This window comes from Protopterus annectens, chromosome 2.part0 (genome assembly GCF_019279795.1).
Source record: "Protopterus annectens isolate FY-2018-M chromosome 2.part0, PAN1.0, whole genome shotgun sequence".
NCBI lineage: Eukaryota > Metazoa > Chordata > Ceratodontiformes > Protopteridae > Protopterus > Protopterus annectens.
Genome location: NC_056728.1, coordinates 969,996,702 through 970,016,503, shown reverse-complemented (window position 1 = coordinate 970,016,503; position 19,802 = coordinate 969,996,702). Strand labels below are relative to the sequence as shown.

The window sequence follows — 19,802 nt, the reverse complement described above, 5'->3', positions numbered from 1 at the left end:
GGTTGGATTCATCTGTTGCTGTGGCTCGAGGTCTTGGTAATCCTTTGTTTTCATTTTAAATGCTTTAGGCCTCTTTTGGAATAGATAAGGGCTTTGTTTTGTTGACCCTGGTTATCTGCGTCTGTTTTCCGAAGTTTTATGACTTTCACGAAGTGTTTACATTGACGAGGAGACAGGAAATGCCTTAGATGCTGCTGAGGGGAAGGATTTTACTGTGGCGCTTCCAGAGGTCCGTCTGCATTAATTGTCCCCCATCGCGAGCGTTCTGTAAGGTTTCCAGGCTTGGAAATCTGAAGTGAACTGTTTTAAGCATTGGAAAGTATGAGTACCATTAAAAGATGATGTTTTACAGTAATTTCAGCACATAGAAACATTTGATTATACTTGCTTTTCATATAACAAAAAAAGTCTTGTAGTATATAATAAATAATTGGGGTACAAGGAATATTTGTTTCTTTTTCTTTTCCTTTTTTTTTTTGTATTTTTAAAATAAGTAGGTATTGGTTTACTATTTCAGAACTAATCTGAAAGGACATGTTGAGTTTTTTTAATGTTAATGAGGGATACATATATAGAAATTACAATTAACATTCTATATAAATAGAACATATAATTAAACTCATATATTATTAATTAGATGTGACATAGCTATATACTACACTAGTTAGATATCATTTTATAATATTAGGAGATAGAGCTGACCTGAAGTATATAAATAATGAAGGACCTAACATATTCATTAGGAAAGTTAATTAATTTTCTGTTTTTATGTTTGTACCTCTTTTTATATAGGGTTACAATAGGGTATGAATAAGATGTGTTTTTTTTTCTCTCTCTCTCTTCATTTGATATATATATATATATGTATATATGAATAGAGAACAATGTTGTCCCTATGTTGGACTCTTATTTTTCAGAATGAAAATTGTTGATTATCTTATTTGATTCATGTTGTTCATGTACAGCTAACTAATCAAAATGACTGAAAGTTATGTTAATGTTATATCTTCAGTACGATTTACTTTAATAACAGTTAACAAAAGAGATGTAGATGCACTGTAGTGTTTGGTAGAGAATGTTTAGATTAGACTTTGTAGAAGTAAAATTAGTTTATATAGGTCCTATCTATGGGAAGTTTTTGAGTTGTTGTAACCTGATTACATTACACGTTTACTTTTTTGACCCTTTCAGTTTTTTACGTTATACAAGACCTATATATGTCCTGGTCCGGGGATAGAGTGGGTAGGCACTGGTATAGGACGGGATGTCAAGAATGCTTCCAAATTACATATGTCTTTAAACTCACTTTGACTTTATATTATGTTTTTCCCTTTAAACCTCTATTATACAAAATAACTCATTAAATGTGGGAAATAGACTCATGGAACATAAAAGTGCTCCAGAACTTAAAGAAAAGAAAGTTATTTTTACATTTATTATTGCAGGCTAGGGCGTCATTTATACTTCTTCAAGAAACGCATTTAACTAAAGATCAATGGGCTGACATTAAGAAAAGGAAATGGATTAGAGAAATTGTAGCCTCAGAAGGTAAAACTAATAGTGCTGGGGTAGCTATACTTATTAAAGATCAATATCAAGAGAAGATTTTAGACTCTAAATCAGATAAAGAAGGAAGATGGTGTTATCTTATTCTTTCTTCTACTCGACTTGATAAACCTATTTTACTTTTAAATGTTTATGCACCTTGCAATAATCAACAACTTTTCATAGCATCACTTTATCCGATTTTGTCACAATATGATAAATATTATATAATTATTGGAGGGGACTGGAACTCTTATCAAAATCCAAAGTTGGATAGATCTTGTCCACAAAGAACATTTAATAAACAAGCAGTAATAGCAATAAGTGATATAAAGGAAGATTTCCAATTATATGACCCCTTTAAGTATTTAAATAACCCTGGTAATACAAATAATTATACTTTTTATTCAACATGTCATAAAATGTGGTCCAGATTGGATTTTTGTGTGATTTCAGCAACAATGATTAATTTTGAACCTTTAGTCTCTATACATGCACTTTATTTATCAGACCACTCAAAAATCTCATTAAGTTTTGCTAAAGAACCTAGAGATACCATGCAGCAAAGAGGTTATAATTGGTCTCTTAACCCAAATCTGTTAAATAAAGAGGAAATAATACATGAAATTACAGATTACCTCAAAGACCTATTGGCTAGATTAGAGAAACAACAACATACACCTGATATCGAATGGGCAACAGTTAAAGCACAAGTAAGAGGGATCTTTTTGCAAAAAGCTTCATATTATAAAAAAATACAGATTAGACATATTCAGGAATTGGAAGCTAAAATTAAGACACTTGACCAAGAATTGATTCAAAATTATAATACTCAAACAGAAATGGAATTACTTAAATGCCAAAAAGACTTCTTAATTCAAAATAGTAGATTGACATTTCAGGAACATAGAATGTTAGCGAGGTATGCCAACCATGTTCAAACACCATCAAGGGCATTAGCTAGAATTATTAATCAATCGAGAACAGCAATACAAATTTCAGAAATACAATTTAAGAATACAATTTACTCTAAAACGGAAGATATTATTAATATTTTCGAACAGATATATATGAATATATATGGTGACCAAAAAGATCTACCCTCACATAGGACCAATGGAGATTTCTTACAAACAATTAATTTTCTGAAAATAGATGACAATATGCAGAAGGATTTGGTTAAACCGATATCTGATGAAGAAGTAATATATATAATTAAACATATGAAATCACATAAAGCACCTGGTCCTGATGGTTTGACGGTGGAATTTTATAAAGTTTTGATGATATTTTTGGTAAAATACTCTTGCGTGTATTTAACTATATAATTAAGAATAAAATAAATGATCCTCATTTTAATGCCTCAAAAACTATTCTTATACATAAAGTTAATTCTGACCCCCAAAACCCTGATAATTATAGACCAATATCATTAATAAATGTAGATATGAAAATTTTGACCTCTATTCTAGCCAGTAGATTAAAAAAAATAATGAATAAAATAATATCTAAGGAACAAGCTGGTTTTATGGCAACTAGACAAACTAGTGACAATACACTTACACTTCATACACTGATAGCTTATGCTAAACAGAAAAATCTTAATATTTATGTGCTTATTATTGATGTACAGAAGGCTTTTGACAGGGTTGACATAAGCTTTTTGTTTGATACTCTGTCATATTTTAATATATCCCAAGAATTTGTTCGAGTGTTAAATCTTATATAGCAATCCTTATACAACCTTATACATTAATAAAATGTTCTCTAAAAGAATACAGATTAAAAATGGAACACGTCAGGGTTGTCCGTTGTCCCCGTTATTATTTAATATATATCTGGAACCCTTATTCTTGCATATTAAACAGAAGGTATACCATAATGCCCCAATAATTTATGGAACAAAAATATCAATGGCAGCGTTTGCGGATGATCTCAATATATATTGTACAACTCCAATTTCAGACACTAAAAAGTTATTAAAAGCAGTGGATGACTTTGCAGAAGTATCTAATTATAAAATTAATCTTAAAAAAACAAATATTTTCCCCTTAAGAACTCCCAAACCTTTCTCGCTTTTGCCACTGGTGGGGCAGGTAATGTTCAAATATAATATTAAATACTTGGGTATTGTTTTCTCTACAGATGATAAAGATTTTTATACTATTAACATTAAAACAGTTTGGGATCAAATAATATCTGACTTTGGGTGATGGAATAATTTAAGATTACCAGTATCGGCGAAGGTCTCAATTATTAAAATTAATATATTGCCAAGATTATTATATATTTTTAGATCTGCTCAAGTAGCAATTTTGAAGAAATGTTTTAAACAAATTCATAAAGAATCGGCTAAATTTATTTGGGAGCCAAGGAAAACAAGGATATCGTATGATAAATTAATGACACCAAAAAATAGAGGGATTGGATTTACCAAATTTTGAAATTTACTATTTAATAATAAACTCTAATAGACTCCTAAGAATTGCTAATTATGATGTATGTAGCACTAAGTGGGCACCAACATGGGTAATCTTGAGTTATAAACATATATTAAATTTGAGTATTAATCCTAAAGCATTACCCTTTCTAGGAAAAGATAAGCTGAAATTATATGGGATAATGGACCAAATTAAAGTATATATAACATCTATAAAAATTTATTTCAATCATTAGATCTTGCTCAACATATGATGGTTTTTCAACCTTTTCATAGGAACCCTAATCTGAGATTAAATCAATTAATAGATCTTAAATTCCCATTAATAGTTAATTTAACTTTAATTGACATTTACATATATCTCAAATTTTCAGCTAATCAAATAAGACAAGAATTAAGCTAACCTAGAAGTTATCTAGTTATATTGAGACAAATTAGGGAACTCTCTATAAGCTACTTTAAGAATTTTAAACCCAGAGATGAGGATTTAACCAAATGCTCAAATCTGTGGCAAGCTGTTCAACAAGATGTTAAATTTATAATTGTATCAAATAAATTAATAAAAGAGTTTAAATTTCAGGATAATGTTCTTTTATCGAAATATTGGAAAGAGAAAACCCCACTGATAGAAGAAAGTCAAATAATAAAAGCAATAGATTTGACAACAAAATCTATCTCTCTTCAAAAGTTGATGTATACTCAGCTTATGATATGGAATAATGCGTATTATACACGCCTTAGCCTGCATAAATTCAATTCTAAAAACTCCCCAAATTGTCCATTCTGTAAAGACCAACCTGCTGATGATCTTCATATGTTCTGGAGCTGCAAATGCATTTATAAACTTTGGAACTCTTTAAAAATACAACTTCAAAAGATCGGTTATCAAAGTACAACACTTTCATGGAAATTTATGATTTTGCATATCCCTCCAAAAGAACTTTCTAGATCACAAAGTATCATAATTATTAATATCTTCTTATTAATGAAACTATATATAGCTACTAATTGGTTAAACCCATCCCAAAAGTCATGGGATAACTTTAAAATTCTAGCTATGAGATATATGTTAGCCCACAAATTACTTCTACATCAACACAATAAAAATATCAATAACTCGAAAATATGGGAACAAGTGTTTAATATCATATTAGCGTAATATTTTAAACCTAAATCTACTATGAGTTATTTATACTCTGTAAGAGAACTTTGTAATAACAAATGGTGTAATACTTGAACTAATCTCAATTATTTTTATTTCTTTTTGTATAAACTTGTGTTGCAGGTGAAAGCATTCATGTAAATATTGTATATATGTTATGGTATTATTATCAGATACATTAGCTGGTTTTTATTTTCAGTCTTGTATTTGTTTGGAATTTGTATTGAAAATAATAAAACAGTAAAAATGTATTATTGAAAAAAAAAAGAATATGTTATAGAAGTGAATTCAGTAGCAGGAATGCTGACCATGTTTACACAGTATTCCTGAAATACAGTAACTGGGCTAGTCTGGATAGAAGTGTAATTTCACAGGAGCATTTGTAATTAATTGAAACTTTGAGACTCATCCAATAATCATATCAGTAAATGCACAAGAAAAAATTAAGACAAAGATGCAGGATAATGATATAAAAGTGAGACATTGGCCCCATCCTACAGTATATGTGTTAAAAAAGGAATATAAAGAGAACTTATGACAAGAAAAATAAGCAGAGATTTTACAGAGGTGTTAAAGATATTTCAGAAGTTTTATGAAAATTTATATAAAGCAGAGGAGTGAGAAACTAAGGTAAGGCATAAATAGAAATATTTCTGAAGACTTTATTATCCCAAAGTTAGAGGAAGATGGGGCTGAACAATTAATAGCTAAGATAGGAAGAGATAAGATAAAAATGGTTGTGTGTAATCAATCAGCATTGATTCTACTGGGTTGCATGGTATTCGTATAGAAATTTGAAAGTTAAGATGCAAGAAAGCTATGGGGGAGTACTGGCATCTTAGAAGAAAGTATTACCAATCCTTCAGATCAGACTTAAAATATACATATTTCAGTTTTAAGCCATGATTATACAGTGTTTTATGTCTGCACTAGCTAGTAGAATGTCAGAGGTGTACCAAAGTTATGGATCAATGTGATTATTGTGTAGGGAAGCAAATATTTGACAACTTCAGTAGAACGATGGCATTGGTGCCCACTGATCAGCAGGTGGATTAGAACCCTCCCAGTGTGAAAACTGAAAGATCAGTTACTGGCTAGTAATTACAATGACTGGGTGCCAATGAAGAAGTAATTTGGAGAAAATAAGAGAAAATCATAAAATAAGAAAGAACATTCTTGCAGCTGTTCAGCAAAAAGTAGTTCAAATTTTAGCATTGGCACATGAGGTAGCATCCAGTAATTTAGAGGAAAAATAAACAAATCAAATGCACTCAGTAGGGCTAAAAGTAAGTGAAACAGTGAAGAAATTTATTAGGGCAAACAATAAAAGGTTAGAAGAACAGAAGGACATTTAACTAGCTACAATAGACACGGGGAAAGAAACAGAATAAAATATAATAAAAAAATTAAACAATGGAAGTTGGTATCACTGGATAGGTAAGGCAAAGTGCACACAATAAATGTGTTTGTGGTATAGTTAATTCTATACACTGGAGGGTCTCACATTATAAAACCTGAGCTTATGATGTGGGATAGAATAAAGAAAGATAAATAAAAGATATTTTATGGAACATTTAAAGAGCTAGTATTCAAGGAGAAAAGATAATATTCCCAGTCAAAGAAGGGGCTCTGTGCTTCTGAGTTCTGAAGACATATAACGTTACTGTATCTTCTCCATTATAAGAACTCTGACTCCAAATGGAACTTAAGATGAGGGCATTGCTATAGGTATTTGGGCACAGATAGCTTAATGAAGAGAAAGAGAGAAAAAGTGTAAAGAAGTTTGCACATACTCCACTAAAACGTATGATAAAGAAATGAGCCACTTGGTTAAATCACTTGGCTCCAAAAGATGTAAGTCTTCAGAATAAAGATAGCATGAAAGAGGAAATGGCAACTATGACATGAATCTAAGTACTGGGAGCAAATCCTTCAGGGAGACATAATAATGAAACAAGAAGTGGCTAAATCAGAATTTCATTTACAAAATAGGGCACAATTACTGTATATGGGACTGATTAAGGAGCTTAAGCAGTTTCTAAATGTGAAGAATAGCCATCACACCAGAATTGTGAAATGTCTTTTAGAAGCTAGATTTGACATAGCATCAAATGAAAACAAAAAACAGATGCCTAAGCCAGGAAACACACCACAGCAGGAAAATGCACTTGTAAAATTTTATAAAATTGTTCATTCGTAGAACACCATCATATAAAATCAAATGAATAAACAATTTTATAAAGTCTTACAAGTGCATTTTCCTGCTGTGTGGAGCTTATGGTGTGTTTCCTGGCTTAGGACATCTGTTTTTCATTTTCTTGGTACCTGTTTGATATCCTTCACCAATGGTCTTTTTTGGATTATTGGATAGCATCAAATGAGCTATTATCTAGATTGTGTAAAGTAATCAACAGTTACAGTGGGCAGGCAGAAAAATTGTGGGAAATCTGGAGCCGCAAGACTGAAAGCTGAATACAGTAGTTTGGTGGACAGACATATGTCTAAAATATGCAACAAAGTCAAGGAAGCTTAGGGTTTTTGCATTAAAGTGTCTTGACTGATATTATTGGTATGCTGAGTAAACTACCAAAATGTATCCTTAACTCTAGGGTAGATGCTAGAGATGTAACTCAGATGAAAAGTGGACTTGGGAACATATTTTGGGACTTCTTGGCTTTGCAGGAATTCAAAAATGGTATTCAAGGATTCTCCCTTTAGAGCAAGATGGTTTAGGATTACCTGAAATGAAGGGATGCTTTAGAGCTATGCATTTAAGTATCATAAATATAACACAAAGAAAAGGTTGCAAATTAAAGTGGAAAGGGATGATGGTGAAACTGGGTGGGGGAATTCAAGAGATGAGTGAGTAGGAATTTGGATGTAGGTCCTTAAAGAAAAAAAAAACAGCCATGAAGAAAATTGTATTTATGAATACAAACACAGGGGCATCCTGCCATAGTCACCACTGTCTCTCACTTGCTGAACTGGGCTGGCTTGAACTCCCTCACCTCCTTCAGTGGTATCAACTCTCACTCGCCCACAAACTAGTAAACCATCCACTAAATGTCCCATCCCTCCAGAATCTACTCCAGCCCTATCGCACCACCAGACCACTAAGATCCAACAACAAAAATCACTTGCAGATCACTAAAGCCAATAACTCTGCTGGTGAAGCACTATTCTCTTGCACCATAGACAAATTATGGAACTCCCTCCCACCCACAATTACCTCCATACCATCATGCACCCACTTCAAAACTTTACTAAAAGTGCACCTAAAAACATGCTGGGTATGCCCTTGCAACTCCCACTCTAATATGACTCACCCCATCCAACCAGTACCTTTCTTTCCACTCCACTAACTACCTTGATTATAGCAAGCTCAGATGCTCATAAGCCTAGTACTTATTATACAGCAGGAACTTCTTATTGTAACATTTGTTAATGTGTGTTATGTACTTCACAGATAAAGATTGTAGTTGTCTATATGTTCTACATCTGTAAATATGTTGTAAGTAATTGCTATGTTAAATTGTTAATCGCTATGTAATCCAATGTAACTACTGTCTGTTTATTTTAACTGTGGAGCTTTTTCTCCCCGGGCCTCCGCTGAAAATGGACCTACGTCCAGTCGGACACTCCCGGTTAACAAATGTAAATAAATAAATAAAGTAGCAAAAAATATTCTAAGAGCTAAGACAACATGGGAATGGAGAAAAATTTTACAATAGGAAGGATTCAAGAAGGAGTATAAAACAGAGGCAAGTGAGGGCTGGAATTTACTAGGGGAAATTTGAAAAGGGACCATGGTATTTGATGCAAATAATGAAAAGGAAGGATAATAGAGTAGGATGAGACCAAAATGTTGTTTGGGCTGCAGGTTAGAGACAATGCCCCTGACCAGGGACTGGTAACAAAGTGAAAGGGATGTGACATTAATAAGTGAAAGGCAAGTCTGATGGTGTTTTTAGTTGAGTCTAGAACAGTAGCTGCAATTAAAGTAAGACAATTAGTAGGCTAGTTGGTTCAGAGGTTAAGGTTGTAAGATGTAGTTCAGATGGTACAATGTTTGATTCTCTTAGCCCTCATTTACCTTCTGTGTGATCTTGCAGGAAAAAAAGGCAGAAACCCAGAGGTTTGAAATTTTTTATTCTAAAAGGCAAAATTTAAAAGCATTTACATTCTGCCATTTGGAATAACAAATTTAGAAAGTCTGGGTTTCTGCCTTTTTTCTGTGATATTTGCATTTGGATTTCGGACTCATATTTGGTACCTGTGGATTTTCTTTGCACTTCTATGTGATCTTGCACAGTCACTTATCCAGACATTGCTCACAGGACCTAACTGCTTAACAAATAAGTATTATTATTTTTATTATTATTATTATATAAATTAGTGCTTAATAACTATAAGAAACAATCCTAGGTGGTTAGTAAAAGACTGGGACGAGAGAATGGAAAAGTGATTTACAAAGGAGCAATGGGAGGACAGGTAGATAGCAAGTGCTTGGAGGTGTGATGGGAAAAAGAGAGAGAGGTCATCGTGAACATGTTTTTTAGGGGGGGATTGTAGTGAGCTGGCAGATTTAAAAAATTCCCCTAAAGAGTATTTTGTCAGAACTGTTGGGGAAGCATATGGTTGTAACTGAAGAAAATGATTCTTTTGAGCTTGAGTATAGGATCTGAATTTCCAGACATAGTAAGGCCTTAGTAAGTTTAATTTTATTGGCCGCCCAAAAGCAGTTGCTAAAAAATGGAAAACAAAATCTGTTCCCAATGTAGAGGGAGTTCTGGACTTTGCAAAGTAGATAAAAGTAACTCAAAGCGGGGTCTTCAGAAAAGGGAAGGAGCAAATTTCATAGAAATTCAATAGCAACTCAAAACCAAGAAAATCTAAAGGTATTACTGCTCAATGCTAGGAGCCTAAACAAAAAAATCCACTCCCCTGGAAGCTCTCTCTACCCTAAAGAATGCTGATGTCTGTGCAGTCTCTGAGATGTGGTTTAAAGCCACGGAGAGCACACTAACAATGCAAGGTTATAATGCCCTCCGCACATTTAGACCAGCTACTTCACAGGGAGGGACTAAAGATGGAGGTGTCTCTATTTACATCAAAAATAAATGTACTTCCAGGCTGCTCAAAAAGGACAATACACTTGAGCTGCTCCATGTTCAAATCACCACAGGTAAAATCCAGTACCACTTCCTTGCAAGTTATATGTCCCCCTCTATGACCCAGGAAACCTATACCATGTATTTAAACTTATTAGAAACACTATCCATCCAACCCAATAGCATATTCATGGGCAACTTCAATTTACCCCCCCATTAACTGGAGTCCTATACGACATCAAACGTACATTCACAGAGATGCCTATATTTTGTAAACACAAACTCCTTAGACCAGGTAGTCAATACACCAACCAGGGGTGCAGCCATACTGGATCTGGTCCTCACTAACATGGGAGAGTGCTGCACACTCCTTACTGAAATGCCTTCCCTGTAAGGTCAGACCACAAAATGGTCTCCTTTTGAAGTAAAAATAAAACCTGGACCCCCAACTCAACTGGGAATATTCAGGAACTATTATAAGGCTAACCTCCTGCTATTAAGTGCAAACCTGGCAAATTTTCAAGCCCCTATAATCCATGAGAACACATCTGCCTATGCAGAACTTTTCACAGAAACCCTGTACAAGCATGTTAATAGCTGCATAGAGGCAGCTATACCCACCAGGAAGAAGTACAGAACTAACTCAGAAAAACAAGCCACCCTGGTGGAATCAGAAAGTCAGTCGGATGTATGGAGGAAGAAAATCATGGCAAAAATTAGGAGGTGCAGCACACAGAAGGATAAAAGCACTCTCATCAAACTAAACACACCGCTCAGGGGACCAAAGCCAAATTTGAGGTAAGTTTGACCTCCCAGGCCAAGGACAACCATAAAGCATTCGTTTGCTGTGTCCGCAACCTCAAAGGCAATACACAGTTGTGTGCAGAGCTCATTGTAAATAGAGCCACCTATACTGAGCCAGAAGATATAGCAAACCTCCTGGCTGATAAATTCAGCTCCAACTTTACTCCTATCTCCCCCTCAACCTTCCCTCAAGAAATATCATCAAATATAACTCCCCCTACTATCACTAGGGAACAGGTCCTTAATGTTCTAAGACCAAGAACACTGCATCAGTCAGCCCAGACAATATCCCAGGATGCCTTGTAAATAGCATGAAACATGACCTATCAGGGCCTCTGGAATTACTATTTAACTGTAGCTTCCAAACAGGCTTCGTACCTCATGAATGGAGAAAGGCAACAGTCATCCTTCTGCACAAAGGTGGGCCATCTACAGACTGTGGAAACTACAGACCTACAAGTCTCACTAGTCTTGATTGTAAAGCCATGGAAAGAATTGTCATGGAGATTATCAATAGAGATATAGTAAACCTCCAGACACTGGACCCAACCCAGTTTGGTTTTGTCATGGGCAGATCATACCTACTCAACCTGGTGGTCAGAAGAGAAGGTCACCAAAGCAATTGATGAGGGCAAAATCATTCACACTGCCTACCCTGACCTGTACAAGGCATTTGACACAATACCCCACTCGGGCATTGTTGACAAACTCAGGAGGTTAGGTACAAACCCATATGTCACCCAGTGGATAGGCAACTGGCTTACAGACAGGACCCAGGAATTTAGAATTGGGGAGTCCACCTCTACAAAGAGGCCAGTCACAAGTGGAGTCCCTCAGGGATCAGTCCTTGGACTGTTCCTTTTTGCCATTTACTTCTCAGAAGTCAAGGTCAATGTCAGTGGTCTCTGGCTGACTAAATTTGCAGATGATAGCAATTTAGGAGCTGCTACTGAACCTCACACTGACACAAATGTTCTCCAAGAGGGGCTGACATAGACAACTGGTGTCAGAGCCATGTACTAAAACTAAATGCCAAGAAATGCATAATAGTATCCTTTGGGAAGTCATCCATCCCTAGTAGTTATCATATTGACAACACACCTCTTAGAGATGACCCAGTAGTCAGGGACTTAGGGACACACATATATAGTAATCTAGCCTTTGATCATCACGTGTCTACAGTGGTGATGAAATCATTCTATGTTGCACAACTTATAAACAAATGTATGGCATCTATGTCCAAGGAAGTCATTGGCATTCATCTGACCTATCATTTACAATGCACCCTTTGCTATGTACCTAACCGGGCACATCCAACAACTGGAACGTCCACAAAGGTTCCTCACTAAAAGAATACGTAAGTAAGTAATATGTCCTGTGCAGACCACCTCAAAGCTCTATCCCTGTATTCTGTCTCCTACAGGCGTTTGAGGGCAGATCTGTGCTTGGCATATACAGAGCATTGTCAGACCCCAATGTGATGGGAGTTCCTGCATCTCCACAAAACAAACAGTACAAGAAATCCCCATTCTAAAGACTTAAACCTTGTCTGTGATATAAATAGGACCTGCCGGAGAGATAGATGTGTATCCCAGAGACTACCCTGTCTATGGATCAGGCTCCCTATCCATGTGAAGCAGAGTTCCTTCCTAACACAATTCAAGTGCAACTTGGACAATTGGATGGCAAAATGGAAATTCATCCCTGGTTTGGCACCTATGTCTCTAATGCAAACAGGTAACCTGCAAATGGTCCATCTCCCAGGCTCATGCTTACACTTATCAAGGGTATCAGAACTTGGAAGATATTTGGGATGCATGGCTAGGCTTAAAAAGGCCCTTGTGGTCATTAGCCTACTAAACACTTATGAACCTAAATACTATTTGTGGGAGTAGTACACACAAACTGTGTTCAGGGGGAGGTGTGAGGGGAAGACAGGAATTGAGTAATTTGTGTAATGTTGGAGTGAATGGAAATTGTTAAAAAGAAAACATATGTTGCATTGCAAAAACAGTGAAAACTGTTATGGTCTGTTTTTTTCTATTTATGCATGTAAATCCATATGCAAATTAAAATGTGATGGTTTATTAAGGATGTTCAAAAAAGTTAAGTGGGTAAGTAGGATATCCAGTTTATTCAACATGTAATAAAATTAGGCAACCATGTGAACCAGACAAATCTGAAATGGAAAGAAGGTGATTGAAGACAGAGCCGTCTGATTTATATGCAGCACCATCCTGGATGCAAGATGGCATAAAGGAGTAGTATTTTCACAGCAGCCCAACAATGAAAAGAGGATCACAAGTAGGGCAGACTATTGGGGGGGTCGTGGCTTTCTGGTGCGCTTGCTGATTGTATGGGGTTTAACGGAGGAGCACTGAGATTACTATAGGTCCTAGAGGATAACATCCTAAAGTGTTCATTATTGTGCTGCTCTGGGTATCTGTTTAAGGGAATTCTCTAAATATGCACTATATAGGGCCTTCTTGTAGAAGAACTGATAGGGTGAGTACCTAACTTTTATCAGAATCACTGGATTTCACAGAATACAATCCGTTAATTTAATATGTTATACTTTTTTGTGCTCTATAGGATCCGTGTCACAAATCACTGAACAACATCTGAAAGCAACAGACATTGATTCAGAAGACCTAAAACTGAGATACATCATGATCAAGGATCCTACAGTCGGCCATCTTCAAATGAACATGAACAGTAACCATGACCATATTTCTGTGAAAGGGCCTATCAAAAGCTTTAGTCAAGCTGACATCAGTAAAGGTGAAAAATTGTATGCCTTCCAGTTGTACATGCTAACCTTGTTTTACATGTTACATTTTTTTTTTAAACTTGCAGATGTAGCACAATAAGTATAGCTGCCTTACCAGCTGAGGTGCCGTTGAACTGAACTGCACAGTAATGAGCTCTTGACAGAGAACCATTTTAGTGGTATGCAGATTTATTAATAGGCATCATACCTCCAGTCACACTAGATGTGGCACTAAATTGAGGCTATAGAGTTGGCTGATAATGAGATTGGAGTACCACAAGTCAGACATGTGGTATTGTTGTATTGCCATTGTCTGTATGTAAAATCTAGCACTAGTGACATGGTGTTTGCATGTCTGCACAGATGATGTCCTTACATTCACTATTGCAGTATTCCTTGCATGTGGGTTTTCTCTGTCATGAAAGCCCTACATCGGCCAGTATGCCAAAGCCTACTAAAGTTTTATGGTACGTCGGATATCACACTTATGGTCCCCACGTTGAGTGGGCCATAAATGTGATGTCCATACAAACTAACCTCTGAACCTCTATGCTGCATCTCTAGATCATCAGTCTGAATGCCTATGTTGTTTTTCACCAGTGTGAATGCATTGTTCATTTCCCGGGTGGTACTGAGCCACTGCAGAAAAGTACCCCATAGGGGTTTTGTTTTGTGTTTTTTTTTTAATATTCTGGGGGCTTAATGTTATCCAGGAAGGGTAAATATTGGTGTGGGAGACAGATTCCCCATAAAGGCCACCACAGTAAATGTCTTTTTTGTTTAGGAGCCTCTCCTGACTATAAGACCTGTCCAATTTATCAGGCTTTTGTTCCTAAAACCTTTTTGTAGTATGCTGTCTTCCCTTTTCTTGTACCTTCAGAACCAGCACCTTAAGCTTCTCATAAAGGAAACAGTGAAAAGGAACTTCCTGCCTCAAGGATCAGCTGTTAGAGAAGAAGGTGAGAAGGTTAAAACCAGAATCTTCTGCTGTCCAGCCTCCATTGGGCATTCCTCCCAAGGTCATTGTGAACCCAGAGGCCCACCCAGCCTTGTCATTGGATCTTCAGCAGCGACCAGTTTACAGACCGGAGAGGAACTGCCTGCCAGCACATCCGCTGAAGCTATACATGTGTCTGTTTCGGACATTGAGGGGGAACCATGGTTGATTATTTCTGAAGGGCTTGGGGGAGTTCCACAAATTTTAATTAGGAAAGAAGTTCCTACTAAAATAGCAGAGGTTTTTGTTTGGTTTCCTCTCTCATAACCTGGACCCACGTAAATGTGGATGTTCCTTTGGTGCTCTCTTATTTATGTGAGTTGCTTAATATTGGTTTGACCTATTCTTCTGTTAAGACCCATTTGTCAGCCTTTATCTCCACCTTTAGCTTCTAGATTTGAGGCTTAACAATTCCTTAAAGGCATCCTACATTTGAGACCTCCCAGGAAGCCTGTTCCTCCTTCCTGGGATCTTGAGTTTGTTTTTCATAAGGACAGGCTGTCTTTGCGTACTAACTTTTCTTTTATGCCTAAGGTAGTTAATGAGTTGTCACTTAATCAGTCTATTAACTTGTCTATTTCCCTATTCACAATCTACCAATGAGAGGGTGCTACATACCCTGGATGTGCATAGACTACTCAGATTTTACTTGATAAGACTAAGTCCATTAGGAAATCTGACGAGTTGTTTCATTTCATCCTAGATCCCTAGGATTAGGAGTATCCAAACAAGCTATTTTTTCTTGTTATAACTTTCATGGTAAAAGCCTTCCTTCCTTCTGTAAGGCTCATTCTGCTAGAGCTGTGGCTTCTTCTGGAGCTTTTTCAAGGAATGGATACTACCTATGTTTTAGAAACAGCTACCTTGACATCTGTGCATACCTTTAGCAAGCACTACAGGTTGGATTGCATCTCTACAGCTACAGCGGATTTGGCTAGGACAATTCTCTGTGGCTTTGTAGATGGCTGTCCTGCCTTTTCCCAATTTGCCTCATGAGCTTTGGCACTCTCCCATATGTAAGGTCTACTGCAACAATGAATGTAAGTACAGAGTACAGTTGTGTAAAATCTTATCATAACGGTAGACATCCTTGCCTTCATTGTTGCTGTATTCAATCCCTCTGTCCCTCCTTCCTTTCCTTTAGTTCTTTCCTTCCTGGATGCTCAGATAACCTCCTACTGAGGCAATCATTTCCGAGTTTGGTACATCAGGATGTCACTTTTATGGCCCACGTAACCCTAGGGACCGTACGTGTGACATCCGACTTTCCATCAAACTTTAGTAGGCGTTGGTATATACTGGCTGACTATGGGTTTTCACGGCAGGGAAGAACCATATGTAATGAATACTGCAACAGTGAAGGCAAGAACATCAATTGTTATGGTAAGATTTTACACAACTGTACTTTGCTGACAGTGCATACTAATTAGTGAATACTAGATGTTTTCTTTGGAGACTAAACACTTTATTAGATAGTCTGGCTAGATGGAGCATTCTATCATTCATCTGCTGTCAAGCCCTGTATTTGGTGTTTGGTGTCCTGCACCAGTCCTGGCTGAAGTATACTTCACCCCACCCCCAACCTAAGTCACACTTCACAACCCTGTCCAACCTCCTACTCCATTCCTTTCTCTACCTTATCATATCTAGTTTCTCTGTGCAGACCTTTCCTCTGCCTCTTTCCTCTCTACTTACCGAAACTACCTGAAGATACCCTATCCTTCACTCTTATTTCCTTTGTTCTACATCCTTACTTCCTTCTAACACCCTCTCTCATATAAGGCATCACTCAGTTTCTTCACTGTCTCTAATCATGTAATCTCTAATATCTCTGTTAAATGTCTTATTACAATTGTCTTGGGTCTCATAATAATCTCTATAACAAATAATATGACTTAACGTTTTTCCTCACATATTTTCTCCAAATCATGGTATTGTTTTCATTGCACTCTGCTATGGAACATATGTCCTATTTTTTTCTCATTAAATTTTTTTCACACCTATATTTTGTAGTGTTACATGACTCTTTGATTTAAAATATATGTAACTGATTTTTGACAGATTGTGATTGTAATTGTGGAGTTTTTCTCCCAGGGCCTCTTCTGAAAATGGGTACTATTTGACCCAGTCAGACTTTCCCAGTAAAAAATGTCAAATAAAATAAATAACATGAGCTAGGGAAAAGACTGACCAAACTTAATAGCAAAAACATAGAAAAGGTAACTGCATGTGTTCAAAGCAGGACTTTTTTTAAATGAAAAGCACATCACTTTTAAACAGCTACCTTAACATTCGAACATTTGAAACTAAAATGAAACAGAAAAAAATTCAACTCCTTTTCTTTCATACAGTGGATTGTTTTACTTAATCTGCCATGCATTTTGATGACCAAGTTGTTGTTTTTCTTTTGGCCACAGAGGAACTCTGGTCTGCTAATGATTGGCAGTCAATTTTTATGGTGCCAAGGTGCCAGCCAGATGCCCAACCTTCAACGAAGGCACGCCCCTTCATGCATGTCTTTCGAACGCCACTCGACCACGGGGAAGACATGCAGACTCCACACAGAAGGCGCTCCAGCCGAGAATCGAACGGGAGAACCTCTTGCTGTGAAACGACAATGCTACTGCTGCACCAGTAAGTGCTGTTAATTAAATAGCCCTTTTTTCCCATTGGTGATAGAGACAGACAATGCTTCCAAGAGTGGTAATCATAGAATGCCACTTAGTAGTGTACATTTAGAAAATGACACACAAACAAGTTTCATAGTAGTTCTGCCCTAGGAGTCAGAGATTCTCCCTGCCCATGATAATTGGCCAATGTGAGTTGGGTAATTAGCTTATCAGAGAGGAACTGCACAGAGAAACACCTCGTTAATGGCTTATTATCATGTCAATGAATTAATCAGTGTGCTGTCAACTGATGACACTTGCTCAGTAAGTGTTTTGACTGCATGGTAGTGTAGGAGTGCCAGCCTAAACACACACACATGCACACGCACACACTAATATATCCATTAAGTGGGATTCATGTCCCTACAGACATGCACACACATTTCCATGGTTCCACTGTAATCACCTGTAGTTATGTTGTGAACTGTAGCTACGCCAGTAGGAGTGAATGGGCGAATGTTATCAAAAGATGGCATTTTCTTTTTCCTTCTAGAGAGAAAATTAACTTTGAAGAGCAATTTTCTGACTCACTCTGCAGAGCTGATGCAGAACTACCGCACTGTTTTTGAGGAAGACTACATCACTAATTTACATTAGCATGTGGCTTCCTGAGTAAAACCACTCACCATGCTACTGCCACCTCCAAGGAATAATTAGGGAGAGGTAGAGTGATGTTTGGATTGGAAGGGCTTACCACAGTATAGAAGCATTCTGAGTAAAGGCTTCTACATTGCAGTAATGTGTAGTAAATCCTGCCCCACCTGTTTTTAGTTAATGTTAAATGGAATGGATTTTTATGTGGTGAGGTGTCCATCTGAGAGAAGAAGGCAGTAGAGAGTGAATATGTTGAGTGAATCATCTTGTGATTGTTCTGGAGATGTGTAAAGTATAAATGTTAAACAGTACCTTTTCAGTCTGTCGAAGCTGAAGGTTTTGGAGGAAGAGATAGGATTCAGAGCAGTCATAAGAAAGTGAAGTGAGGTAAGAAAGGTCCTGGTATGTGATCATTCCACTCTATTCAACACTTAATAGGCTGATTGAGTATAATGTCTCCTCAGTATGTACTTGTCCAAACACTTAGCACAACTTGCACCATCAGAGTGCTTTCTCACTAAGAAAATCAAAGGCCTAAATCATAAATAAAAGGTAAGTTTTTAGGGACTGTTGCATATAAAATAATGAGTAATGCAGCAATAACTGGCATGCAAAAATATAATCATAGTTAAAATAACACAAACTGCTTAAAACATTAAACATATACCAGAGCAAAAGGGGAGTTTTTAGCTACCTCTTGCAGTAATACAATACAAAGACATCTGTCATTGGGGAGAAAGTTACAGCTGCATGGAACCTTAAGGCAGAAGGGAAGGGTTACCAGAAATTTCCAGCTGCACTCTGAAAATCTCCAACAATTCCAGAGTAGATGAATGCAAAATTGAGGTAATTTGAAGGTAACTGGAAGTGTCTCTAAGTAATTAATTGTATAATTTTACACTAGTATAATCATTCACAGAGATGGGTACATGGCATTAGAGTAATCAAGACGGCAAGAAACCAAGACATTCACCAACACTGAAGGTTCCTCGGCAGATAGAATGTGCTTGACACAGAAGATCTTTCTTCAGTATAAATAAGATGTAACAACTGAGTACTCTTGGATCATATGTGTCAGACTGTCAGCAGTAATCTGCACCAAGATGTGTATCCTTATTCACAAATACCAGCTGTATATATTACAGGTTTCCCAGGCCCTAACATTTGCACACTGCACATTTAATTCTTCATTGACAGCCCTCTGGGGTGGGTGTTCACCTGCATTGCCAGAGAGATTTATATAGCAGAGGTGATGCTGTAGGGTAGGTAGGTTCTGGGGGAAGGAATGAAAAGACAAGGTGGTGAGTCTAGAGATGTGCATATAGAATAAAGGGGAGGAGGGCTTGAGGTAGGGCACTATAACTGTGCACGACTAAGGCACTTTTCATACCACTGCATCCTGCCCTTTTGATGAATTCTAATGAATGCTTTTTGCAAAAGGGTGCTCTCTGCATGAATTTAAGAGATTGTTTCTCTTAAATTCCTGTAGAGGTTATCACAGAAATAAGCAAATTCATACTCTCGGCATGAATTTAAGAGATATTTTCGATCCCCTGAGAAAAGAAAAGTAGTATCGGGGTTGCAAGAAAAAAAATCTGCCCTGTGTAAACTGTACCACATATCTTTTTGCTTTTTCAAAACGCTGCATGTGGACTGTGTTTGTTTACGGAGATCTCCTTGTTCTTTGTCAAACATTTGGCTCTTCTTACT

At 36.7% G+C, this 19,802-nt stretch overlaps 1 protein-coding gene across 1 annotated transcript in view; it reads left to right on the top strand.

Moving 5' to 3' along the window:
- The window catches only part of LOC122792799 (extracellular matrix organizing protein FRAS1-like), a 4,352,848-nt gene that overhangs the window by 2,776,178 nt on the left and 1,556,868 nt on the right, over positions 1–19,802 (top strand). The window contains exon 43 of the mRNA XM_044060368.1: positions 13,655–13,843. Within this exon, the coding sequence (XP_043916303.1) occupies positions 13,655–13,843 (189 nt within the window). The remainder of the gene's footprint in view (positions 1–13,654; positions 13,844–19,802) is intronic.